The 27,622-nt window shown below is 42.1% G+C and overlaps 2 protein-coding genes across 14 annotated transcripts in view; one reads left to right on the forward strand and one right to left on the reverse strand.

Annotated features, from left to right (window-relative positions):
* Positions 1–27,318, forward strand: part of LOC133425306 (peripheral plasma membrane protein CASK-like) — a 50,622-nt gene extending 23,304 nt beyond the window's left edge. The window contains exons 5-30 of one of the 13 annotated variants that reach the window (XM_061716071.1): positions 80–157; positions 265–337; positions 4,157–4,259; positions 5,422–5,597; positions 5,795–5,917; positions 6,190–6,273; positions 6,543–6,642; positions 8,560–8,577; positions 10,762–10,886; positions 11,033–11,110; positions 11,350–11,430; positions 14,945–15,133; positions 15,397–15,475; positions 15,560–15,645; positions 15,850–15,918; positions 16,015–16,083; positions 16,214–16,249; positions 16,518–16,556; positions 17,014–17,210; positions 19,155–19,270; positions 20,905–20,970; positions 22,324–22,404; positions 23,315–23,517; positions 25,002–25,085; positions 25,314–25,340; positions 25,583–27,318. In XM_061716071.1, coding sequence (XP_061572055.1) covers positions 80–157; positions 265–337; positions 4,157–4,259; positions 5,422–5,597; positions 5,795–5,917; positions 6,190–6,273; positions 6,543–6,642; positions 8,560–8,577; positions 10,762–10,886; positions 11,033–11,110; positions 11,350–11,430; positions 14,945–15,133; positions 15,397–15,475; positions 15,560–15,645; positions 15,850–15,918; positions 16,015–16,083; positions 16,214–16,249; positions 16,518–16,556; positions 17,014–17,210; positions 19,155–19,270; positions 20,905–20,970; positions 22,324–22,404; positions 23,315–23,517; positions 25,002–25,085; positions 25,314–25,340; positions 25,583–25,759 — 2,557 coding nt within the window. In that variant the 3' untranslated portion in view covers positions 25,760–27,318. Of the gene's footprint in view, positions 1–79; positions 158–264; positions 338–4,156; positions 4,260–5,421; positions 5,598–5,794; positions 5,918–6,189; positions 6,274–6,542; positions 6,643–8,559; positions 8,578–10,761; positions 10,887–11,032; positions 11,111–11,349; positions 11,431–14,944; positions 15,134–15,396; positions 15,476–15,559; positions 15,646–15,849; positions 15,919–16,014; positions 16,084–16,213; positions 16,250–16,517; positions 16,557–17,013; positions 17,211–19,154; positions 19,271–20,889; positions 20,971–22,323; positions 22,405–23,314; positions 23,518–25,001; positions 25,086–25,313; positions 25,341–25,582 lie in introns of all 13 variants that reach the window. The other 12 variants (XM_061716070.1, XM_061716069.1, XM_061716076.1 and 9 more) reach the window with 12 other exon arrangements.
* On the reverse strand, positions 1,083–3,240 carry LOC133425307 (probable G-protein coupled receptor 34). The gene is made up of 2 exons (XM_061716083.1): positions 2,949–3,240; positions 1,083–2,517 (listed from the first exon to the last, which is right to left on the reverse strand). The coding sequence occupies exon 2, from the start codon at positions 2,486–2,488 to the stop codon at positions 1,208–1,210; it is 1,281 nt and encodes a 426-aa protein (XP_061572067.1). The 5' UTR covers positions 2,489–2,517; positions 2,949–3,240; the 3' UTR covers positions 1,083–1,207.
* Positions 27,319–27,622: the final 304 nt, after the last annotated feature.

Below are 27,622 nucleotides of genomic sequence, written 5' to 3' on the forward strand. Positions count from 1 at the left end.
TTTGATTTTATGACTAATTTGTGACTCTTGTGTAAACTAGGCTTATTTTTGACTTTCCATACCCTGATCTTTCTTTTAGTATGGATGGAGCAGACCTGTGTTTTGAAATTGTGAAGCGAGCTGATGCAGGGTTTGTCTACAGTGAAGCTGTGGCCAGGTAGGACACAATCCAGGACGTCATGAAGCCTGAATCCAACAGTGATGTGTGGATTCCCCTAAACGAGCTAAATCACCCTTTCTGTGATTTTTTTTCCTTCTATCCAGCCACTATATGAGGCAGATTTTGGAGGCACTAAGGTACTGCCACGACAACAATGTGATTCATCGCGATGTAAAGGTGAGGGTTTTCCTACTGTGTCAAGTTACGCTGAAACATGCCACTTAGGGGAAACCAAACAACCAGGGACAGGAAACCTCTGTTCCAAAAATAATTATGTGCACTTGCGCAACAGAATGTGGCAGGGTTAAGCGAGATGCTGTTAAGAGACACAAATGTAAAGTGTTAACCTGATGATTTTCCCTGTGAACGTATCGTCACCACAGAACAAACACAATTTGCAGTTGCAGTTATATTATATGTCATGACACGTTCTTATAGTCAGATTAACGTCAACCACTGATTCTAACAGGATTAGCCATCAAAGCAAAGTGACGGACACTGCAAGACCAGATGGAGCGACCCTGAACGCGGCTTTTGATCCACACATGACCTAGTTATACAGCAGATAAAAGAATGAACACATTCGGGTTCGTGGAAGATGGTATTTGATGCTCTGTGCTGGTGAGAAATGACTCATTTTGAGAGCTATGATTGTTGTTTTCACTGAGATGAGAAAATCTAAAGTTTAGAGTCGCCTGGGATTTCAACTTAAATTGATAGACAATATGAAAAACCTTGAAACTTGCTGTCACCCTTGGGTCCTTTCTGTCTCAGTCATGTGTTTAAAAAGGAGAAATGTGTCTGTAAGTCAGTGCAAATGCAGTTCATTTGTTACAAAACAGGCAAAAAACCTGCCATTTGAACTTTATTTCAGTACAACTATTCACATGACAGAAAAAAAAAACGACATTTCACATTGACTAGATTTCAGGATATGAGTATGTAAAACCTTTCTGAGAAACAACTGACTTTAAACATATATGTTGGAAAAAGTACTGCAGCAAAAATACATAAATAGTAAAAAAAAACCCAGCATTGAGACTTTGATCACTGCTGCGCGGTGCGACGGAGAGTCGTGTTGATGACGCAGATGCTGGTCCTGGGGGTGACGGAGGGGGTGTGGTCAGGGTAAACCATGGCCATAGACGGACGCCTGGACTCCACCGTGGAGCTGTTGGACGTGGCGTCGGTAAGGAAAGGAAACCGGCTGCCGAAATTGTGTGCAAGGGTTTGGACGACGGTTTTGCGGATAGAGCCAGACAACAGAAAGTACATGACCGGATCCAAGCAGCTGTTGAATGCAGAGAATAACAGCATGACCTCATTGGTGTGATCAACCAGCTGCATGTAGCCACACGACACGCCGCGGAGCTGCGAGAGGATGTAGACGGGCCGGAAGGCGTGATACGGCCCAAAGCAGAGGGTGAACAGGAACAGGACGAAAAACGACTTCTTTGCAGTCCTTTTGAATTTCTGCGCATTGGGAAGGTCGGGCTTGTCCCGGGACACCTGCATCAGCAGCGACGCGATCTTGGCGTAGGACACCACCAGCATGAGGAAGACGATCCAGAACATCAGCACCAGCGCGGCGTTGAAGTAGGCCTTCCCCGTGGCGTTCCGCCGCTGCTTGAAGTGGAAGCACTTGTTGCTGTTCTCCTTGTCCTCCGCCGTGGCGATCATGGGCACCGTCGCCACCAGCGACCCGCTCCACAGGACTCCGCACGCCACCCAGCTCCACGGCTTACTGTGCCCCCACAGCCTGATCCTCATGGCTCTCCTGGCCCGGCCCTTTCCCCTCAGCCTCAGGTATCTGTCCAGGCTGATGAGACCCAGCAGCGCAATGCTGATGTACATGTTCATGTAGAATAAATTCCCCACTATCTTGCAGACTACGTGTCCCAGAACCCAGCGGTTCCCGTTAATGTGGTAGAAGACTCTGAAGGGCAGGCAGGCCAGGAGCACCAGGTCCGCCACGGCACAGTTGATGAGGAACACCCGCACGGAGTTGCGGTTCTTGTGGACGAAAAGGAAGACCCACAGAGCAAAGACGTTCCCGACGAGCCCGAAAATGAAAAACAGGGAATAAATGACGGCCAGTGGCACCCGGAGAGCAGACTCGTCCACCGAACACTGAGTCTGGTTCAGAAACGCTGACGTTTCTGGAGACGTGGAGGTGGAGAAAGAGGAGGAAGGAGAAAAGGTGGTCGTGGGCAGGAAGGATGGCATGGATGTGGAGAAGGATGGAGTTAAACTAGCATGAGAGGAGTTGGGCGGTGCAGACGGTGGGGGGGTTGGTGTGAGAGAAGCCATCGAGAAGGATGTGGTCATTGTGTCTTCGGGGTTGTTTACCAGCCGCTCTGCAAAGGAGGAATAAAAGCCCCATCAGCCCCGTGGTGCAGGAACAATACCCTCACAAGCTTTCAAACACACAAACCTGGGTTGGTTCTGAAACTTGAGTAATATGTAGATCAGTTTTAAAGGTCAAGTGTTTGACTTGTTGAGTTTTTTTTTCTCTAAATAATCAACATAATTCTATGAAAGGCGGCAGACTCCTACCGAGTAGGAACAGATAAAATATATATATATATATATATATATTTACAAAATTATTTATTATTATTATTATTATTATTATTATTATTTATTATTAATAATAATACAATATTTGATCTCAATTCAGTGTACTTAAAAAAAGAAAAGAAAAAGAAACCGCGCAGTGTAAGTGTAAAGTTTTGGGGTCAGATCCCCAGATTGCCACAGACAGATGTTTGGATTAAGAGTCACTCACCATCAATATTCCTTTCATGGCACTCGCTGACGTTTCAGCGTCACAATCTGCAGAGGGTTGAGATCACAGCGGTCCAGCGGGTGGTTCCCTTCATCAAACTTTGTGTTTTTATATAATGAAATATAACATGAAACTGGTTGTAGTTGCTCCTGTCTTCACCTTTGTCTGTGTCAGCCTGTGCAGTATTTATTTATCCAGGAGATTCGATCTCTTCACATGTTGTGATGTATTTCCATGTTTGTATTTTTGTGTTGTTGCTCTCCGCTTGGCTCCGTCCTCGTCCTCTCCTGACGAGTTGTGACTTCGGCTCTATCCTTTCACAGATGCAGCTGTTGGTTTGCTGGCTCGCTGCGCTCTTCTTCTGCTTTCTCTCCCCCGCGTGCGGTCTCTCTCTCTCTCTCGCTCTCTCTCTCTGTCACCACCCTGTTACCTTTTCTTTTTTTTTCTTTTAAGGTGCAAAAAAAAAATTGACGGGGAACAAACTCACCCCCACCCAAGTTCCTCAGCGTCATGTTCCCCCGTATTATATTATATTACATCATAAGAAATGTTGCATGATTGCTGTTTAATTTTATTGATCCAGTATCTTTGTGATTTAGAAACCATCAGTTGTAATTTAGCAGATGTTACTGTTGATTACATTTAATATCATTTTGGTATTTAGTGAGCCAAAAGCAACCGCCTATGGTTAGATTTATCTTGTCAGTCTTTTTCCTTCTTTCTATCCTTCTGATTTCTAAAATAAGAACTTTTTATTTGCACAACTACAAATAAACTTAATTTTAATTACTTTTTTTTTTTCCCCCTCAACATAGATGTTGTAAACTACATTGTGACTTTTCAAACGCTGCAGCAGCTGGTTAATGTCCTTGTCTTCATATTAAACCCTGCGGTTGTTCTCCGTGTCTCTGCTGCATAAATGCCATTGTGGTTTAGTTTTGCATTAGTTTTTTTTGTCATTGTGAAACTGATCCACTTACCAGAAATTGAACATGTAAAATGATGCACTTTTGCACACAATAGCGGGGGGGTGGGGGGAGCAATGCTCTGCACCGACAGCAAAATACTAGGGAAAAGAAAACCAGCTGGTCAGAGCAGCGTCTCTCTCTGAATGGACTTGATATGAGGAAAGGGTGAATACCAGACTGTGAATCTTGAATCGGCTTCATGTTCCTGCCCTTTAACCAGTGTCTTTAATTTCCTCGTAGCCTCATTGTGTCCTGTTGGCTTCAAAAGAGAACTCTGCTCCAGTGAAGCTGGGAGGGTTCGGCGTGGCCATCCAGCTGGGAGAGTCTGGTTTAGTAGCTGGAGGTACGGACGCTCACACACAGATGTCTGCACACTCTACTAAATAATTAAGCAAACGAGAATTATCATGTTAGCTCCAAGTGCATTATCAGGGCTTTTTCTCCACCAGAACAAATATTTGCATCAACACACAAAGCTGTGAAATGTTGCTTCATGAGGGGTGATCCTCATCTAGAAGCAATTTTTAAGGAATGTCACATAAACTACACATAAGATACTAGTTTGGTAGGTCCTCAGAAATGTGGTTTATTAGAGTCTGATGTGGTTATTCTTAATTTTAGTGAGTATTTGGGTGAAAAAGCATTGTTAAAGTATTCAGTCACGTGACTAACATTGTTGTCTCCATTAAATCTGGTGCTTCCTTCTCCACTCAAGGAAAACAAAATGGGACTCAAAACTTAAACCCATCATCAAAATATGACGTCCTGCTTTTCTTTTGATGGGATTCATTGACTTTATTTTTCTTTTTAATTAATTTTTTTGTAAAACAAAGAAATTGGATGCATGAACTTGTTGGCAGCTTTTCCTTCCTTCATTACATTTAATTGTTATTCCAGCCCCTACTGCCTTCAAGATGCGTTTCACAGACGTGCTGCAGTCAGCTTTGCTTTACCTGCTAAGATCATTCATCATCTTGTTTAGGTGGAGTTTGACATTTTAAGTTTTTAGTCAGAAATTCTCATAGAGATGTTGAGTCACGGCCCCAGCAGAACTGTGTGCATGTCGTGTTTTTTTTTTTTTTTTTTTTTCTTTGCAGCAGCTTATGCACATCAGCCATTTCTTTTATCATTTAGGTTTTTGTTTTGTTTTTTCTTCATTTAAAAGTATCTGGAAAAAAAAGCTGACCATCCCACATTAGATTATGGGATATCTTCCAGCTATTTCTTTATGATTATTTTACCTGTAAAACAAGTAGAGTTGAGTATTCAATATAATAACTTGCTTCTGAAAGAAGAAGAAGAATTTAGAGCATCTGGATAAAAATGGAAACAGAATGCCAAATCCAGATACAATTTGTGTTTTATTTAAATGTTATGACCTAAATGAGTAATACTTTGTCATTAAAATCAACTTGATTACCTGTTCATATACCAGTGTCTGCATTTTCATTTCCTCGACGGCTGCCTAGTAGCTCCTGGTGAGTTTCTGTGCCTGCTGTCTCCAGGTCGAGTGGGCACTCCTCACTTTATGGCCCCAGAAGTGGTGAAGAGGGAGCCGTACGGCAAACCGGTGGATGTGTGGGGGTGCGGCGTCATCCTCTTCATCCTCCTCTCTGGCTGCCTACCTTTCTATGGCACCAAAGAGCGCCTGTTTGAGGCCATCATTAAAGGGAAATACAAGGTAGAAAAATATTTAAACCTGCTATGTCAGCAGGTCACATGATTCCTCTTTACTGTTATTTGCTAACTCACTGGATTACAGAATTGACAGCATCATTGTGTTCAGTCTCCTATGCTGGTTTTTTCCCGTTTGCTGGTGTTTGCCAGTCACATTGATCTCGTGTCTGAAAGTCTGTCCTCTTGCCTGCTCTCGTCCAGATGAACCCACGCCAGTGGGCCCACATCTCAGAGAGCGCCAAGGACCTGGTGAGACGCATGTTGATGCTGGACCCCGCTGAGAGGATCACAGTCTACGAGGCCCTGAACCACCCCTGGCTGAAGGTGCAACTACTCATCTAAGATGCTGTCTGTTTCAGGCTTTTGTCCTGGAATCTCCATCTTTTGTCATCACTGAATAATAGCAAACATGCAATCAGTCCATGCAACATGTTGCCTTGCACATATTGTCACCTTTAAACCCATGGCTTTATGTAAGCTGACTCAGGCTTCCCTTTGCACGGAACCGCAGCTCTGCTTTCACATCCGTTAGATGAATAATTTTATTCTGTGTTTACTCGTGTCTCTCTTTGAACATTTGCTTTCATCCACTCCAGGAGAGGGACAGGTATGCCTACAAGATCCACCTGCCTGAAACAGTGGAACAGCTGCGCAAGTTCAATGCCAGGAGGAAGTTAAAGGTCAGCACTCATGTCAGACCCAGAATGGAAAGCAACATTATCAGCATGATCTGCAAGAAGAGGAAGTGTAACGTCCCCTGCTCCGTGCAGCTGGTTCTAATGACCCAGATTACTTTCCTGGTATTTTCTCAAGCACCAGGAGCCCCAGGAGAACCATCCTCTTTAGGCTTTAGATACTTTTGCATACAAACTATGTACTTAGACTTCACAGCAAAGGGTTCCGTGGAGGCTCGGTGTAATAGCTGTGCTGTCATCGCTCTGTTTCCCAGGGAGCAGTGCTGGCTGCCGTTTCAAGCCACAAGTTTAATTCCTACTACGGTGACCCTCCTGAGGAGCTCCATGACTTCTCAGATGACCCAACCTCCTCAGGTAAATCCCTCGGCGGGACACCGTTCTGTTGCCAACCAGGGTTTTATCATTTGAAGCACTGTGCACGCTTATACCCGTATTTATATAAGCAAAGGTTTGGACGCAAAACAGAAGCGGTATTTGGGTACTAAGCGACCCATAAAGCTGAACATGTACACTGAAGTGATAAACGATATCGCATAAAGACCATGAAATAGTATCACTTGACCACCTTAGTATCATTAGAGTTGAAGTGAAAGTTAAAAAGGGTAGAATATGCCAGAAGATAAGCATGTGGCTCAGTTTCTAAGCTTCTGGCTTGTGTTGTTGAGAGGCAGCAGTCTGTGTGCAACTTCCCCAGTTTAGATAAAACAGATGTTGCCCAATAGCATCACTTCCCTGTCTCAGCTTTGGACTTTCACTTCCTGTGATAAGAACCTGAAAGGCATTGCTGTGCATTCTTATTGATATTTTGAAAACCTTTTGTGTCCTTGTCCGACTCAGTGGGAAATAAACGGCGTGTTTCAGCATTTGCTTATAAGGTGTCAGTGTAATGAGACCCTGCACGAGCTGCTGCAGCCGGATCAACCTGATCACGCATGTCTGTTCTGCTGAAACCAGCGCTCTGCTGCAGCCATGCTTCCTGGGGACGGGTTTATTTTTGTAGTTGTTGGGCTCCAGACATGTCGCTCATCGATTTGATGACTAAAGAGGAATCCTGCAGCATCTTTGGCTGCTTTTGCTAATTTTCTCACTGCTGCTGCTGCTGCTGCTGCTTCTGCTGCTTTTGCTCTACTTCTTTTTCTTTTACTCCCTGGTGGCCCTTATGCTTCCTCAAACTGTCGCATCTTTGGCTCTTCAGAACTTTCATTAAAATAGACCCTAAGAGATCCGGCCAAGTGGCCGCCACTTGGAGTCTGGTTTCACACCGAGCTCTAAAATATTCATCCAGCTGCATACTGAGTGATCAGATCAGATCCCATAAACGGGAAATATAACAATAAAAAATAAACGTGGCCTGTTCAGTTAATTGAAATTTCAATTTTGGCTCTCAACAATCTCAAAAATAATTGATCGATTTAAAAAAAAAAAAAAAAAAAAAAAAAAAAAAAAAAAAAATATATATATATATATATATATATATATATATATATATATCTCATTTCCCTACAATTATTGTTTTGTGGTTTGAATGACATGCTGCTTCATGAATAGACTCCACTTGGATTTCTTCCTCCTTTTTGTCACATAGTCATTTATTTACATAATATCCTGGTTTTCCTGAGTTTAAGGGTTTATTTGGGACTCTCAGCATTTATTATATTGACCAAGTAATTAATATTTATTCTGAAATGTAAGTTTAACACAGAAATTTCAAGGTTTGATAAACGCAACATGATTCTGTTTTTTTTTTGTGTGTTTTTTACATTGCAATTTCAAAATTGACCAAAGAAATTTCAGTTGTGAATATTATTTTCCATAATTGAGCATCCCTAAAATAAACTTGGATGTGATCTGTTATTTTTAATATATGTAGGTTCAAGAAACCAGAAATGCAAACTTTTTTCCCTCCAAACTTTATTCACCAAAGAATGCAAAAGGAAAAACTGGCCACAAACATGAAGAAAGTGAAGGACAAAGTGTTCCTGCAAATATTTCCCCAATTATTCAAATGAGTCATTGCGTAAGCCGATGGCTTTAGTTTAGTGACTGCTGCTGAATACGTCCCAGACTCCCTTATCCAACCATATCTGAGATCTGGCCACGTAGGATCAGATCTCTCAGGGTTTTAATGTATTTTCTGGACGTTGCTGCTGACTCTTCACCTTCCTTTGCCTTTGTCTTTGACGTGTTTAACTCTGTGTCTATAGTTGTTGCAAAGCTCTTCTAATCTCAGCATCTCTCTCTTCTGTTCTTCTTCTGCTGTGCTGCCTGTAGGACTGTTAGCTGCTGAAAGTACGTATCCCTCTCCCAACCCATCATTTTGGATGTGATATCACCGTGACATCAGTTGCTTTGTAGAGGTTTTTTTATTTTATGTTTTGTTTTCTTATCTTGGCGCTGAATGATGCGAGTACTAATCCTTCACCCCTCTTTCTCCCTGTGTCTTCTCTTCTGTCCCCCTTCTTGAGAAATGCAACTTTATTTGGTGTGTGTGCTCTTCACGGACCTGTAAAGATGATTTTCCGTTTACTTGCATCTTCATGAGACGATTATTATCTTGCAAGATGAACAATGTTGAAGCAGTTAAGATTCAGTATCGTTTAAAAATAATCGTGGTCGGGGTTCAGCCGAAGCTTTTCTCTAGTAAAACACAGGGGATCATTAATCACTTTTGGCTCCATTTTCTGTGGGTGTGAACGGTACAACGGAGGATTGTGATGTCACGTTTGACTACTTTTGCTCTAAAAAGCCTCGCAAACTAATGTTTTAGTTTTCTTATTTCATTTTCTGTTATTGAGGTGCAAACAAATCAAAGCAAGTCCTTTATTGGAGTGATTGTGAGACCAGATGCGGGAAAATATTTACTATAGTTACTATAGTAACACTTTAATGCATATGCTCACTTCCCTGCCTCACTACGTATTTCATGTAGCTTTTCTTGCACATATGTTATATAGTATAATTTTCCCTTGAGCCATTTCTCTTTTTTGGTTGTCTACAAGAGAGAATTGGACCTTCCACAAGCAGATATCATTTTGAGATCATGTTAAAAACTAGAATTCAGGGATAAAGTTAACCCTACTTCTTAAATGCAGATAAAGCAGCTCACTCACTGCAAATGCACTGAACCTCCTGATTTCAGGACATGTTATCAAAATAAAAATCCCATTCTGTGCCTAAGAGTATATCACTGGTTATCTAAAGTTCCAACTAAAACAAGTTATGGGGGGGAAGTTGATATTATTTTACAGAAAATTACCATCAGCACCGACATAGCTCACTTCAGAAATAAACGAGGCAATAATGCTCTAAAGTTGTGTGATTAAACTTTCCAATTGGTGAAATAGACTTCTAACTTACTTTCTTTCCCAGTCGGACATTTGGAAATGTCATTTAGTCACTGGATGCAGTATTGATAGCAATAATACCACATTGACCTGAATACAAGACGCGTTTCTCCCCTGAAACATTCAGGTTGTCCAATATTCAGGCTCTAGACTTTCAGACGGCTGGATCGTTAACGTCCACCGCTGGTATCACAGTGCCAGAAACCTAGAGGTTTCTCTGATCTTACACTGGGTATCAGGAGGTTTGAAAGATGCAGAAAGATGGAGAGGTCCTGAACAAGGTTGTGGGTGACAAAACAATAAGAACTTTTGGTGTAAACTTAAAGATGATTAAAAAAAACTATGCATGTGTCAAACACCTACCACGGAGCCAAAATAATTAAAAATAAAAAGTCACGCAATGTAACGTACAATGATGTGAACCCCATCAGACCACTTAAAAACACTGTTTATGATGCGTTAAAGAAAATGAATCGTAGTTGCAGGTAAAACCACTGATGTGGATATTAATCCTTAGATACCCCTTAGTTAAAAAAACAAACACCATAACATGTTCCTTATTTTCTTCACTATTTCCGCTCCTGAGAAAGAACATATCCCTGTTTTTTACTTTTTTCTTCCTCTTTTGTTGCTTTTATCAATAAGAACCCTTTACTTGACATTTGATGAGCTACTACAAACATTTGACCTGCTTTCTTTTAATAGTTTTTGTCCATTGTATAGTTTTTGTGTTTATTTTCCTCGGTGCTGCTTTTAATCCATCAACACTGACTTTGTGAAGTAATTTTCCTCTGCTGTTGTATTGATCCCGTGTTACGCTTTCTCTGGTTTTGCTGCATGTTTGGGCGATGCAGCAGGTACTTGGGGTTAAATGGTTCTGTATGTTTCTGTGTTGTCTGTCGTGACTCCCGTTTCGTGCTTTTTATGTATGTGCCTTTATTTTCCTTGTATTTGTTTTTGCCTGTTTTGTGTCTGTGGATAAATGTGTTTGTCAGTGTTTGCATATGTTGTTTTTTTTATTTTTCTGTAAGGTGAATGCTTGCAGGGGTTGTTTGGTTTAGTTTTGAGTGTTTGTGTGATCATGAATGAGTTGATATTTGAGTATAAATCGTGTGTGTGCGTGTATGTGCAGGGGCAGTATCACAGGTTTTGGACAGTCTAGAGGAGATTCACGCGTTGACGGACTGCAGTGAGAAAGACATGGACTTCCTGCACAGCGTGTTTCAAGATCAGCACCTCCACACCCTGTTAGATGTGAGTACACCGCAGCGTCAACAGCGCTTCCTCTTTACCGCCAAAACCATCCACCAGGTGTCAGCAGCAGCCAAGAATTGTCTAAATCATTCACCTACTTGTTATTCGGTGTGGCTTAAACTTTAATGAGGTGTTTGTTGTTTCAGCTTTATGACAAAATCAACACCAGGTCTTCCCCTCAGATAAGAAATCCTCCCAGTGATGGAGTGCAGAGAGCCAAAGAGGTGAGGAAATGGTACTTGTGTGCAGGTTCTGGTGTTCAGGGGCTGACATTAAATGAAACATATACAGTAACTGGCAATAAAAAGATGAACATCCACACAGAGAAGAGTTGATATGTCCCTATGTTTTTAAATCTAACACAAACCTGGAGATGTGTTGAAAATGACACGGTACTGGACATCCTATTAGATAGTGGGAACTAAAAAGGCTTTTTGTTTTGTTTGCCTCTTTCACTCACCAGGTACTGGAAACCATCTCCTGTTACCCAGAGAACATGGAGGCCAAGGAGCTCCGGAGGATCCTCACACAGCCACACTTTATGGTGGGATATTACAGAAACACACACGTTCCTGTTCCGGGGATAACACAGCTTTTCCAGGCACGTGGAGACTGGTGTGTGCGATTACAACCCACTGTGTCAGAAGCAGAGCTCTTTTGACAATCCACAGAAGTCCCTCAGCCACAAAGCTGCTTAACACCTGAGCTTGGCGAGCCCCCGGGCAGGGATAGACGCACGCGGGAGAAAAGAGCAGACACAGGAGCGTTAGAGCCGCAGCAGGACCCGGCGGGGCCGTGGAGGCGTTTAGAAACTAGCAGGAGGACCAGGGTGTTCAGATGAGTGTGGTGGCCAGAGACCTGAGACTCGTGGCTGGAGACGCCGTTGTTGGCAAACCATGCAAAAGAAATCAGTGGCATGAAAAGGTATAATCACAGTGAGTAGCTTGTTATGGCTCTTTGTTTTGGTCTCATTTAGTGTTTGCTATGACCTTATTGAGTAGATGTAATCATTGAATTGATGGAGAGTTCGTTGATGTACGTTGTACGTTGATGTTGATGTTGATTAGGGCTGGGCGGTATGGACTAAAAAATGTATCACGATAATTTCCGGCATTTATCCCGATAACGATTAAAAAATACCAATTCAACTCCACCTTTTCAACTATAAATCTATCTCGCTCTCAGATCCGCCATGTTTGTTACACAAATTTCTTTCTTTCTTTCTTTCTTTCTTTCTTTCTTTCTTTCTTTCTTTCTTTCTTTCTTTCTTTCTTTCTTTCTTTCTTTCTTTCTTTCTTTCTTTCTTTCTTTCTTTCTTTCTTTCTTTCTTTCTTTCTTTCTTTCTTTCTTTCTTTCTTTCTTTCTTTCTTTCTTTCTTTCTTTCTTTCAGGCTCATTTCCTTCCTTCCTACCTTCTTTCCTTGTTTCTCCCTTCTCCCCTTTCCTTCCTTCCTTCCTTCCTTCCTTCCTTCCTTCCTTCCTTCCTTCCTTCCTTCCTTCCTTCCTTCCTTCCTTCCTTCCTCCTTTCCTTGTTTCTCCCCTTTCCTTCCTTCCTTCCTTCCTTCCTTCTTTTTTCCCTTCCTTCCTTCTTTCCTCCTGCTCTCCTTCCTTCTTTTCTTCCTTCCTTCCTTCCTTCCTTCCTTCCTTCCTTCCTTCCTTCCTTCCTTCCTTCCTTCCTTCCTTCCTTCCTTCCTTCCTTCCTTCTTTCCTCCTGCTCTCCTTCCTTCCTTCCTTCCTTCCTTCCTTCCTTCCTTCCTTCCTTCCTTCCTTCCTTCCTTCCTTCCTTCCTTCCCGTACGTTGTGGATTTAACGCAGAACCATAAATCATTTTTACACAAAAACTTTATCAAAGGGAATTTATCGTTTTTACCGCGAGATGACAAATTCTTATCGTGAGGAATTTTTTGGACGGTATATCGTGAACGGTAAAATATCGCCCATTCCTAATGTTGATATGAGCTCAGTACGGAGCACGAGGTGCTTCTCTCCGCTCATGCAGTGGGTGACAGTTACTGCAGCCATCTCGCCTCAGATCTGGTTCAATCCAATTAGCCCGTTCTGCTCTCTGACTTGACCGGCTGGGAGTTTCATCCCGGCGCAGACGACAGGATGAGTTTACCACCGCAGCTCAGGACGGGACCAGGCCACAGTTAACATTGTGCTGCACGTTTCAAGTTCTTAAAAAATACCATTATTTATTTACTTTGACACTCAATATTTTTCACAATCCCAATAATTTCTGATCTATAATGCAGAAAAGTCCAGCGCACTTGTACAGATCTGTTTCCTCCCTCTCACTGTGTCTGGCAGTCAGCGGGCAGGTTGTTGTTGATGCTGATGGGTGGTGATGAGGTGCAAGGGAGGTTACAAGAGCAATAAAAGACAAGATCTGTTGCCGATGTTGCGGGAGAGGAGATGCTTCATCTACAAGATCAGGTTGGCAAACAACAAAGGTCTTCATAGCCAGCTGCTCCATCTTGGCACACGATGGTATTGAACCGGTTTGATTGATGTCAGGAAGGTGTCGCCCAGCTCTCGGTGTCGGTGTCAGCACTTTTCAGTCCAAAGTTGATGGTCCATGTAAAAGCCGTTTAAACGTATCCCTCCAACGGCTGACCTACTGCGTCTGCCGCGGGGCAAAAACCTCCAGTGCCAGCTGTTCCGAGTCTCTGGCTGTCATGTAGCATCAGTGCATCTTGCTCTGAGCAGATGTGACTGTTGGAAAGCTCAGCCAGTCAGTGTGTAAAAAAACCAAACACTTCCCTGTGTCAGTGACATGATTAGCGCCCCAAGAGGATTAGTGTAAGCCACACTCTTTCTGACACTGGCCATACTCACTCCGGACATACAAGCACATGGATCTTTGTCTCGACTCCAAGGAATGACAAAGAAACACAAGTGCTTCCTGAAGCTGCATTTGGAGCACTGGAACCATTTCTAAATGTTTCAAAATGAGCCGGGCGTATCAACCTAACTCCTGTTTTTTCCCTGTGAATGAACGAAGCAGACAGTATTGCCCTGTTGGACATTTCAGGGAAGCCTAAATATTAGTTATGATATTTCAGACCTGGTACCGTATTTTCCGCATCGTATCATAAGGCGCACCTTCAATAAATGGCCTATTTTAAAACTTTCTTCATATATAAGGCGACAAAAGTAGTGCTGGATGGACAGAATTTACAAGACTGTCAAAAGTTAATCAATAGAAACCATTTGATCTTACATAATAAATCAAAAATACATAATCTTTCATAAACTGAATTTGATTTAGCAAATAAACCTTATCAAACATTTTGGCGTCCCATCTCCTCCTAAGAGTCATCCATTTTGTTGCATATCATTTAAATTAGGGCTAGACGTCCTTGATCTGACAGATTGATCCCTCTGTGAATGCATTATAAGGCACACGGATTATACGGTAAGATAACGTACTATAGTGACCGGGATTTAGTTACATATCTACCTGATGGAGCTGCGCTACAGGAAATGCTACAAAATGCTACAAAATGCTACAGCAAATGCAAAAAAACAAACAAGAAAAGTCAAACTTTATTAACAAAATAAAAACCAGCTTTCTGAAAACTTTGTTCTCTCCCAAAACAAACGAGGAGCGGAACTTTTCCAGTTCATTCTCCATCTCCGAATCCCTCGAAATCTTCTTCTTCTGTGTCTGAGTGGAACGGCTGGGCGAGTGCAGCATCCGTCTCGTCACAGTCGCCATTATGCGAGTTGGCGTCGCTGCTGTTGTCTTGAACGTCTGTGACGATTCCTGCCGTTTTTATCGCCGTTACTTCAGCGACACCGACTACATTACCCAGAATCCCCGACTACAGTAACAGAAATTACCATAATAATCCCATATAAGACGCACTGCCAGTTTTTGAGAAAATTAAAGGCTTTTAGCCTTATAGTGCGGAAAATACAGTATTTGAATTTCCAGTGTACCCAAGTAGTCAATTTATGTTTTAAGTCCAAGAAGTCAGTATCATTCCCAGCGGTTCCTGCAGTTGAAGTGCCGGGGACTTGAATAGATCCTAGTTCCTATAATGTGTCCTCCAGGCTCTGCTGCAGACCCACGACGTGGTAGCTCATGAGGTGTACAGCGACGAGGCTCTCAGGGTGACCCCCCCACCCACCTCACCCTACCTGAACGGAGACTCCCCGGACAGCACCAACGGAGAGATGGATCTGGAGAATGTGACCAGGGTGCGGCTGGTCCAGTTTCAGAAGAACACAGACGAGCCCATGGTGTGTACACGCAGCTCAGCCCCGGTCGGCATTAGTAAATCTGCATGACTGACTTTCAGCCCCAAGCAGGACACATTGGTTAAAAACAGTGTGCGCCGGGGTATCGGTGCACACGAGTAAATCCAGAAGACACAGAGACGTTGATGTTGATTAATCTCTTTCAAATTGAACTAACGCTAAAGACTGAAAAGTGAGTGTAGTTATAATTCCTGCAGGATGTTAAAGTCTCTGATGGGCAGTTTCTCTGTCTCACGCCCTTCTAGGGTATTACTCTTAAAATGAATGACCTCAACCACTGTATCGTTGCGCGCATCATGCACGGTGGAATGATCCACAGACAAGGTAGGTGTTGTATCAGAACATTTATTTGTAACTACTTGATAGTTTCAATACTCCAGGGTTTATTAATCATTTCTTCTTCCTCAGGGACTCTGCATGTTGGAGATGAGATCCGGGAGATAAATGGCATCAGTGTTGCTAATCAGACGGTAGAGCAGCTCCAGAAGATGCTGGTGAGCCACAATTTCTCCTCTGTCGGCTGGAAAGACAATTTTTTTTGAGTATGAAATGTATTTCTTGTAACATGTGCTACATGAGACGATCATAGTCTCCCAGAGGAGACGGCTGCGTCTGTCCTAGTGGCAGAATGAAGATGTGAATCAAGCTTGTGGTCTTATCTTGTGTAGATGTATTCTGATATGACCTTGACTCCACAGAGGGAGATGAGGGGGAGCATCACCTTCAAGATTGTGCCCAGTTACCGGTCCCAGTCCATGTCCTGTGAGGTAGGGTTTCACTGACATAAGAAACACACACTGCTGCAGTTCTTTTTCATATATCCTCTGGGGTAAATAAACTGTTTTTGCTTCTCTTTTTTACAGAAAGAGTCACCGGATTTGTCTCGACAGTCACCGGCGAATGGCCACGCGAGTGTCACCAGCTCCATCCTGGTACATTAGTGCTTTTCCTTCTCAGACATGAACTCAAAATGGTTTTCTTGCATTCCTTTAATGCACAGTCATGGCAAACTTCAAATAAAAGCTGACTTGCAGAACTTACACAGCCAATTTTCCCTCTCAGGACCTGCCTTCCACCATCCAGCCCAAAGGCCGGCAGGTGAGATTTGCTCATTCTCTGAGACACTGAGTTCACTCTCACTCATGAATCCAATACGCATGTATGTACTGTATGTACAAGCACTCCTGTTCTCCCTTTCTCATAGTCCCACATCTTGAACACACACCTTAAAGATGCATTACAGACATTTTACATGAGAGTTGGCATCCGGTTCTGGGTCCTTCATCACACTTCCTTTGTTTACACACCCAACATTTTCTGCTGCATGATATGTATGTGTGTGTGTGTGATGCTCTCAACCCCATAGATCTCCAGACCTGCTTTCAAGGACAAATTGTCCATAAAGGTAAGGACATATCTAAGTGGACCCCTTTGTAGAATTAGATCCCGGCTCCCATCCCACATTGCAACGTTTGGTACTTCATCATAGTCTTGTTTAGATCCCATGTTGGCTATCAAAGCTTGAATGCCGTACTTCTGTCAGTGGACATAAAAGGCTGTAAAAGAATGCACACGAGTCATGAATAAAGAGGATACACCCGCAGGCAGAAAAGCAACGGAGCACTTTGTTCACTCATTTTCATTCTGCTCTTCATCACTCTGTCTGTGCATTTTCCTGCTTCGGCTTATATACCCTTGATTTCACTGTCGAATGGCAAGTGTGAGCAGCACGCCCAACTACTTAATTTAAAAGCTGGCCTCTGTGTCATATGGGCAACTTGGTTAATCATATTGTTCAACGGTGACTGGATTATTCTTTTACGACCCAACATACTGTATTTGAATATGTTTTGCACTTCCAGATTTATGTACGAGCTCAGTTTGAATATGATCCAGCCAAAGATGACCTCATCCCCTGTAAGGAGGCGGGCATTCGCTTCCGGGTAGGTGACATCATCCAGATCATCTCCAAAGACGACCACAACTGGTGGCAGGGAAAGCTGGAGAACACCAAGAACGGCACGGCGGGGCTCATCCCGTCCCCCGAGCTGCAAGAGTGGTGAGGACTAGTCTGCTGAGAGCTTGTGGAAATGTGACTTAATCAAGTGTCCTGAAAAGCAGCATGAGGTCTTGCAGGCTTTGATCGTAGATTTATACCAAAGCATTGGAGCCGCACGGCCTGTTTCTTTTTATCTTCACTGTGGACTTAAAACATTTGAGTTTGACATCAAAAGACAAATATAGGACAAGACTTCAACATTTCAGCTTTTATTTCCAGGTATTTACATCTAAATCTGATACAACTATTGCTCTTTTCTAGGTTGTGTAACAGAACATCCAGTTTTTTGGAGGTATTGGAACATATGGATTAGTGATGCACCGATTGTTCGGTAACCGAAATTGTTCGGCCAAAAATGGCAAAAAAACACTTTCGGTGTTCGGTGGAATAAGTGGGAAAAAAACCGAACAATTAATAACGGCGTTGTAAAATAAGGAAATAGACTGGCCGCTCCGTAACTGTTGCGCACCACATAAATCGTTGGCCAACCAAAAACTAACCACATAAGAATTTAACTAACATTCACCAGCAGGTGGAACCAAAACGACATAAATCAATCTATTACAGGTGCGTTTAGATGACGAAATCAAACAGACAAAAGAGCATGGAGTGAAGTGGTGCGGTGCAAACATGTCAGCAGTGTGGAAGTATTTTAAAGTGGCAAATAATAATACAAGAATGGCTGTTTGCAATGAATGTTCTGCTCAAATATCTAGAGGGGGCACATCTGCAAAGTCTTTCAGCACTACAAGTTTGATTTATCATTTGAAATGATAAAAAATGTATTTTGCTAATTTATTTATTTTAAGTTATTGTTCTTTGCTGGTATAATGTTTGCTGGAATATTTAAGAAATGCTGGGAAATTAAAAAATGTTCAGTTTTTTATGTTCAACAAATGTTTTCTACCTTGTAATTTTGTAAAAGATTTTTTTCTTTTAAAAGCATGCCTAAATCACATTTATTTGATTTATGCAGTGGTGGAAAAAATTGTCAAAATAAATGAAAAACTGCGAAGAACCATGTTCGGTATTGTTCGGTATTCGGCCAAGTGTTTATTATTATTTTCGGTTTCGGTTTCGGCCACAAATTTTCATTTCGGTGCATCACTAATATGGATGAACATAAAACATTAAATACCTGCCATGTTGATTTCCTGCCTCGTATTTCCCATTTTCTTGATGTCAAACACAAATGTTTTGAGTTGACATAAAAATCACCAACATGGCCTCACAGTTCCAGTACTTTTGGAGGGGACTGAATTCTGTCTGCTCCACTATTAACATCATTGTGTGATAACTCCTGTTTTATTAGGTGGAAAAAAGTGCCATCATTATGGGATGCTTGTCATTTGCAAGAAACTAAACAATTTGGACATGTAAAATTCTTTTTAACTGTAAAACTAGAGCTGTCTGCAGATATTGGTGCATTTGGATGCAGAACCTGCACTAATATGAGCTGCTGTGAAGCATCACTTCAGTGAACGCCACCAGACAAGGCACTTTTACATGTAAAACTTGTCTATGGACTTCCAAGGTGGTGGCTGGTGGGGGTTCACAACTTGGTTGAATGCCATATGTATACACGATAATTCAACAATATCTCTTGACTGGTTTCAGCTGAATTTATTTAAATTAAGTACCATTTGTCTAAAAAAAGGCTGAGGCTGCTGCTCCAGCCTCAGGGGTTCAGCCTCAGATTTAAGGAGGGGGGGGGAACAATGATATAACTGTGTTTGGTTGGACTATCTACTTCCAAACGGATGCTGGATGATATTAACTAAAATAAGGAAAGACTACAATCATCAAATCACAAACTGGCACTGTATAACGTTGAATGGCACCTTTCAAACACCAACTTCTAACATTGTCCCTGATGGAGCCAGACGGCCCTGATGGGACGTTTGCGGCTAACTGGGGGTCTAACTTGTGCATGTCTGTCCTCAGGCGTGTGGCGTGTATAGCCATGGAGAAGACCAAGCAGGAGCAGCAGGCCAGCTGTACCTGGTTTGGCAAGAAGAAGAAACAGTACAAAGACAAATACCTGGCCAAGCACAATGCAGGTATGACCATTAATTAACAGGAGCTAGGCTAATGTGCTACAACAGTATAACATGCCACAAAACAGTGTGATTTGTCGTGTTTTGGATCTATTCTGAACAAAAAAGAACTGATGTTATTTGTGTTTTAGGTTTGAAGTACAGAAGTTTACTATATTTATGTAAAAACGGGAGACCTTTTGGTTTTTTTGAGACAAATGTAAAACCATAGCTACTCTCTTGTTTCTTTGACGCTCGTATGTTCCAACTGTTAAGTGAACGTCACTGATCCAGTAAGCGTTGCATGTCTGTGGCGTTCTCCCTTCGATGGCCCTTTCTACTGCTGTCTCAATTTTTGCTTTGTTTTTCAGTGACTAACGGCTTTTGTTATGGTGCTTTAAGTTGAATGTGTCTTCTTCTGTGGTCTCTGATTAACCCTTCCACTCCCACCCTTTGTCCATATTTCATGCTGTCTCTTACCCAATGACTTGGCTGCATGTAAGTAACTCAGCTGGCTCCCAGTCTTCCTTCTCTTTACTCGTACTTCATCGTCCTCCTAATGGCCCACTCTTGAATGACAGCAGCTTTGTTATGAGCTGCTTTGATTTGTTACAAGCAATTTAATTCAAATTGAAGACAACACGCTTGAATTGATTCTGGTTTTTAAGCTGACCAAGGTTAGCCCAGATTAAATGCTCTTAATGCTTTCTCAAGGCATTTGGCCTTCATCAGGTTTGTCTCCCTGCTTGTTAGAACCAGCATTTGTACATTATAGCGTCATTTAAATAATTCAGTTTTAAATATTGAAGTCCCTCTGACTGACTTGATTTAAGCTCCAGGGAGACAACACCTGAATTAATTTTAATCTCATTAGTAACGACGATGCTTGTGTCTCTGATTCTCTATTAAAAGATGTTTCTGTGTTCACCAGGGCTGCAACTAAACACTGTTTATATAGTTATTTAATTTAAATTATTGAAATGAGTATTGGATTATGAGTCACATAGTAATTTAAACCATTTTAGCTAATAGGTTTTTAAATTAGCTGAAGAACTAACAAGAAAACAGATAATTATTTTTTTGAATCAAACATATGTAGTTTATTAACTTAACTTGGGTCAGGTTAAAACCCCCTGATGACTTTCCCCTCATCACCAACAGAACCCAGATTAACTCCAGATTCACCAGCACATTTGTAACGTTGGCTTCTAACTACTGTTACTCCTAAATGATTTACAGTTTATGGTTTGTAGCAGTTTCCAAAATGAGAGCTTTCCGATGATATACTTTATGGAAAATGAGCACTTACCAGTAGTGAGTTTTGGGGGAAAAGCACGCATGTCAAGCATGTTTTAGATTGCGTGTTGTAAATTTCCTCTGCTCTCTGTGCTGTCCTGCCTCCCACAAGCAGGGGCAGAAAATATATCAACCACCTAAAAAACAGAGATATTAACTGAAGTCATGAAAACCACCATGAAGTGGTGTAACTTCCAACCCACAACATGAAACCACCTCATAAATATCAATGACAAAATGAGATGCCATCAGATTTGATGGAGGATTATTGGTTGCAGCCCTAGTGATCAGTCTGTCCATTTCCTCCGAGCTCGTCCTCTAACCTCAGCTCCCCCTGTGTTGTGCAGTCTTTGACCAACTAGATCTGGTGACGTATGAGGAAGTTGTCAAACTGCCGTCGTTCAAGAGGAAAACGCTAGTTTTACTTGGTAAGTAAACTGTCTAAGTGAGTTTAACTTGTGCAGAAAAGACAGATCTCTCCCATGAGAGGGAAAAACTGCAGTTTCTAATTCTCAGAGGTTATACGTAAAAATATACCGTATTTTCTGGACTATAAGCTGCACCTGCATACAAGCCGCATCCGGTCTATTTAAAAAAAAAAAAAGATATGCAAGCCGCAGATATTTATGTTGTTAGATTAGATATTTACTACATGTACAGAAGGATTTTGAACTGTAAATGATGTACATGTTTGTACCTAAATAGATCCTTTCCTAACAGTGTCTTTCAACACGGCAGCAACTTTGCTGATTAAAACGGGACAGAACCAAGAGAAAATAACCTGTATTTATTTATCTGTTTGAAATCTGCTTCTACCTACTTCTATCTGCTGAAGAAGAAGTAGTGTATTTTTCTTTGCATTTATTTTGTCTTAGTTTTGATTCTAATTCCAGTTAGAGCGCCCGAGTGGTGGAAGAAAAATCCACAGAGTAGCTGCACCTTTGTATAAGCCGCACGGTTCAAAACCTATGAAAAAAGTAGCGGCTTATAGTCCAGAAAATACGGTATTTTATCCTACAGTAAACGTCTGTAGTTGAGGACTTGATTATGACTAGTAAGCAGATATAAATACAGAAAAAGAGTTTGTGTACAGAGAGAGAGAGACCTATTTAAGTCTCTCATGAGTAATTTTATCATCATTTGTGTATAACGACAACAACGGACCACTGGGTTCATTCTGGGTGGGCCGAGACAAAAACAGCAGCTTGTTGAAGAGCTGTGTGGTGCACGTCAGTACGTTTCCTTTTTGGATGTACAACTTAAAAACATTGTGGACTTTGTTCTTCTATGGGGGAACAAATAAATTCCACTTAGTTTACTCAGGAAATACTTTTCAGATCTCGAGCAGGCTCTGCAGGTGATCTCCTCGCTCACACCACTGACATCTTTCAGACTGTATTTCAATCTAAGAATAGACCTCAGGCTGATGTTAATTAACTTGTTGTAATTAGTCTTTTCAGTTAAAGAAGATAATGGTGGCTAGATTTAGGAATGACATTAAAAGAATAATTTGCAAATAGACAAGACATTAGCAGCAGCCTTTTTGTTAAGCTGTCAGTACCAGCACACATCTGAAACTAGTCAGCCCGTTCTCGCAGCTGCAGTATCCTCAGGACCGGCAGGTTGTTCAGATCTGGTGCTGCCACATCACAGCAATACATACACTTATAAATGTACCCAGTTAAGAAGCTGATTGAGATGCTCGCAGTTATATCCGACATACAGAAGAGCTTCTATTTGCACTGTCCAGCCCGTTAAGTCAACGTTCTGCTTTGATTCAGGTGCCCACGGCGTTGGAAGGAGACACATCAAGAACACCCTCATCGCCAAACATCCTGACCGCTTCGCCTATCCCATCCCTCGTAAGGACGCACGGACAGACACCACAGCACTAAAGACACAGATGCACAAACCCAAACCATGTTTACACCACTGCTAGACACACACTTGGACATGTGGACCCCCCAGTCTGGCCTTATGATCCTGGTCCTGCTCAAGGTTTCTTCCCTCCTAAAGGGGAGTCTTTCCTTGCCACTGTTTATGTAATAATTGCTCGGGGGTCATGTTCTGGGTCTCTGGAAAGCGCCTAAAAACAACTTTTGTTGTATTAAACGCTATACAATTAAAATTGAATTGAACATGTCATGGTGTAATCCACAAATACATGTCATTATTTAGTCTATACCAGGGGTCGGTGACCTGCGGCTCTAGAGCCGCTTGCGGCTCTTTAGTGCCACCCTAGTGGCTCCCTGGAGCTTTTTCAAAAATATTTGACCTTTTTTCTTCTTTTTTTCCTTTTTTTTCTCTATTTTACCTCCTTTTTAATCTCGACATTTCGATGTTTTTCTCGAAATTTTGACTTTTTCTTGACTTTTCGACTTTTTTCACGAAGTTTTGAGTATTTCCTCGATATTTTGACTTTTTTCTCAACATTTTGACTTTTTTCTCAACATTTAGACACTTTTCTCGAGATTGTACTTCAACATTAATCTCAACATTTCCACTTTTTCCTCAACATTTCCACTTTTTTCTCGAAGTGCATAATGAAAAACAAAAATCTTCCCCCAGTTATAACTAATATAGATACATACAGCATGTGTTGCCTTCATTCTAAGGCTTATACAAGACTTTTCATTTTTTGCGGCTCCAGACATATTTGTTTTTTGTGTTTTTGGTCCAATGTGGCTCTTTCAACATTTTGGGTTGCCGACCCCGGGTCTATACATTACATAATGTAATGTTGTTCTCATCCCTCACCATTTCTCCTCTCAGACACAACTCGGCCTCCTAAGAAGGATGAGGAGAATGGAAAGAACTACTTCTTTGTGTCCCATGACCAGATGATGCAGGACATCAGCAACAACGACTACCTGGAGTACGGCAGCCACGAGGACGCCATGTACGGCACCAGGCTGGAGACTATCAGGCAAATCCATGCTGACGTCATGATTGCCATCCTGGACGTCGAGCCACAGGTAAACACATGTTTCCTGAATCTTAATGGGTGGTTAAGACTGTCTAAAATCCCATTTATACTCTTCTTTCATCTCTAAACGTTCCCATTACTTGTGTTTGCATGAATGTTTAGCGACTCCTCCACCAGGGGGCAGTGAAGAGTCAACGATGTATACAATCATCTCTAATTAACAGCACAATCTTCTCGACAAACACCTTATCTTAGGGTTATCTGAAGATGTTCTGCTTCTGGTGGTTACGCTTCGATAAAGGGAACGATATATTCCTGGAGTCACACACGTTTACATCTATCTGGAGAACAGCGAAAATAATCATGTTCAGTGTTTTATTTGCGCTACTTTGGATTCACAGGACATGAAAACGTCTGGTGAAATGAACAACATATGGAAAGATGCTCCATCTGTTTGTTTCAGAGTATAAATGGGCTTTTAGACTGTCATGGATCCAGCTTTTAAGCTGTCATTTCAAGAGATGCACGACTGATGCAGATGTTTTAACAGAGCCGTCATACCAAGAACTTCCAGTTATGTCATCAAAATGATTTTATGTATGCACGGATGAGTTAAGCTCATCCCCACGTGTTCAGTCTCCATCACTGTTAGAGCCCACTCATTTACAAAAAATCATCCTGTCTGTTTAACCATGTAGAAATGTTCTGATAACATGTTTTGCATTCCTGTAAACAGAGAGACTTCATCATACAGCTGGAAAGTGGTGTCTAATACCTAATGATGCCATATTCTAGTTCAGGGGTCGGCAACCTGCGGCTCTAGAGCCGCATGCAGCTCTTTAGCGCCGCCCTAGTGGCTCCTGGAGCTTTTTCAAAAATGTTTGACCTTTTTTTTTTTCTTTTTTTTTTCTTTTTTTCTTCCTTTTTTCTTTTCTTCTCTTTTTTTCTTCCTTTTTCCTTTTTTATTCTCGACATTTCGACTTTGTTCTCAACATTGTACTTCAACATTGATCTCGACATTTCGAATGTTTTTCTCGACATTTTGACTTTTTTCTCAACATTTCGACTTTTTCTCAACATTTCGACTTTTCTCAACATTTTGACTTTTTTCTCAACATTTTTACTTTTTTCTCGACATTTTAGTCTTTTTGTCTCGACATTTCGACTTTTTTTTCTCGACATTTCGACTTTTTCTCTCGACATTTCGACTTTTTTTCTCGACTTTTTTTATCGACTTTTCGACTTTTTTCTCGACATTTCGACTTTTTTCTTGACATTTCGACTTTTTTCTCGACATTTCCACTTTTTTCTTGACATTTCGCCTTTCGCCCTTTGCCTTCATTCTAAGGCTTATACAAGACTTTTCATTTTTTGCGGCTCCAGACATATTTGTTTTTTGTGTTTTCCCACTATGTAACCACAGTAGTTGGTGAAGAGGCCTTCACATTCTGTTAAAGTATCTCTGCTGTGCACAAACATCCCTGCTTTGTAACTACAGGATGTTAAAAAAGATGTGTGTTTTTTAACCAACAGGCACTAAAGATCCTCAGGACAGCAGAGTTTGCTCCCTATGTCGTCTTCATTGCAGCTCCCACCATCACCCCCGGCATGACGGAGGTACAGTCGCCTAAACCTCCACTGGTTCCTCTGCTGTCTGTCCACACTGGTGATGCTGAAATAGTTTGATCACTTGACAAATTAAATTGAGTTCAGATGCGATTCATCAGTGTGAAAGTGGACTTGATTTCTGTTGCTGCCTTTATGTTTTTACCTTGTGTCTCTTGCGCTGTTTGCTTTAAGCATGTCTGTATTTTCTTTGGCATGCCCATTTTCTTTGCACCTAAGATCCCAAAGTGGTGCAGGAAAGTGCCTGTAAGTACAGTTAGTGGTGTGAGTTTAGCTGTTCCGTCCTTGTCGTTTCCTCCAGTAACGTCCCTACTTAAGTGTTTCCAGTGTGGTGACTTCACTTGTGAAGCAGCCAAAAGTGCTTTTTCATCCCTCAACCCATAATAATGTTGCTGAAATATTTACTAGAACTGTAGTTTCCAGTAAATGTGCTTATTTAAAAGAAAAGAAAAAGAAGACACAAGCCTCTGTTTCAACCCTCCCTGCAGGACGACTCTCTCCAGCGGCTCCAGAAGGAGTCGGAGATGCTGCAGCGAACCTACGCCCACTACTTTGACCAGACCATCATCAACAACGAGATCGACGACACCATCCGCCTGCTGGAGGAGGCCGTGGACCTGGTCTCCACCACCCCCCAGTGGGTGCCCGTGTCCTGGGTCTACTGACACACAGAACTGCGCTCATCACCGTGTACATCCCATGGAATCTAGACTTTGTCCAGCTTGAGTTGCGTCTCTCATCAGAATCACGTTTCTGTAGATGAACTTGTTGGAAAACAAGTACTGACTAAAGCCTCATGACAGACTTCGTCCCGCCCCCGACCCCCTTTCTCCTCAACAGCCTCAAAGGCGTATTGTTGTGTACATATATACATATACGTGTATATATAAATGATTAAAAAAAGTAAGTGAATATAGTTCTGTTGTCAATAGCTGGCGGGAGGGAGGTGGCGAGGCGATGTAGTGGATATTTTGTAACATTCTTTTTTAATTGATGGGTGGATGGAAGTGGAGGAAGGCAATAGCAGGATTGATCATGAAACAGTCTTGTGGCGTTGCCTGCGTGTCTGCGTGTGTCGACCTGAAGGCACTTCTCGTGGTACTCTGTCCTGTCCACTGCCCCCCCCGCTCTCCTCGGGCCCAACTATGAAGCACATCAGAAGCTGCTACAGTGGCGACAAATTAACACCTTCAGCTCCAAATGCAAGTTGGAGTGAAGAGAAAAGCACAGGAAACTTAGCAGTTTCATCCTTCCGTTCCCTCATCCAGCCCTTATTTATTTCAGTAGCCCTCAGTGCCTTTCAGTCTGTTGAAGGAGCACACTGCATCCCTCTGAGTTGCCTGCTGCCCCCCCCCCCTCCCAACCCCCGATGGTCTCTGTTTACATCTGTTTGCACAAAGTGGACAATGAAGAAAAACCTGTACAGCATTTTGACAACTTGGTTTTCCTTATATCCTGCCCCCCCTCCCTCCCCGACCGTCTCCACCCATCTCATCCTGTACGACACGCGAGCCGGCGGGAACCACAACACGGTTCTGGGGACACGGTTGGCTGTGGAAAAGCACCGACACCACCACGAGATACGGCTCATGAACTCGATAAAGAAAAAAGAAAAGAGAAACTGCCTTACCAGAGTCTCGGGGGGGAAGAAGTCTGCAACACCTATGCACACCCCTGGTCGGGCCGGGCGGACCGCCACCACGTTTCCTTCTCTCCCCAACAATGAGCCATGCTTGTTGAAGCTGAGGTGAATGTCTGTGTGGACGGGTAGGGCTTCATGTAGGCGGATGGATGCCACCCCGGAGCCGCCGTCTCAGAACTGTTAACTGTTGTCTTTAAAAATATAAAGAGTATTCCTGTTTCAGGAGGAGAGAAAATAACAATTGTGTGTGTAAATGTTTCAGTGGTGCGTACGTCATAATGAGTGAATTACCAAGAGCCAGTGTATATTAACCCTTAAAAGAAGCTCGGTATGTGACATAATCTCAGACTTTACCACAAGTGGCACAACTCTACGACACCGACAGTTGCTTAATAAAATAAAACTACGATTAACATTTGAAACTGTGGTGTGGTTTTGCCACTTTGAGTAAAGCGTTTTAATTTCCAGTCCTGTGTAAATTACCTCTGCAACAGCGAAAGCAGCTCTTCTGTACGAAATGTTGGTTTGTTTTTTTTGTTATTTCATTTTTAAAGAAAATATATTTCCTTTTATGTGTTTAAATGGTCTCGTTTTCTCCTTTGGGACAGAGTACGGTCGGGGTTGGGCTGGTGGGTGTGGTGGGTTTTTAAGTCAATACAAAAGATTTGTTTATTGAAATCCTAAACGATCCCTTTTTAATGAGAGATGCTCCCACACACGTCTTTATGCAAATCTACTTCATGTTCAGTGTCGTACCCAAAGGGGAGGTTTGGTCAAGGTCTACATTTAAAACAACATTGCTTATTAATAACATGGTGGCATTGTTTACTTCAGCTGTTATTCAGGTTTTACCCCACAACACCTGACAAAAATATTTATCCACATG

This window comes from Cololabis saira, chromosome 24 (assembly GCF_033807715.1).
Source record: "Cololabis saira isolate AMF1-May2022 chromosome 24, fColSai1.1, whole genome shotgun sequence".
Taxonomy (NCBI): Eukaryota; Metazoa; Chordata; class Actinopteri; order Beloniformes; family Belonidae; genus Cololabis; species Cololabis saira.

Coding starts and splice junctions, on each gene's coding strand:
- LOC133425307 (XM_061716083.1), bottom strand. CDS start 2,488: ATGACCACATCCTTCTCGATGGCTTCTCTCACACCAACCCCCCCACCG.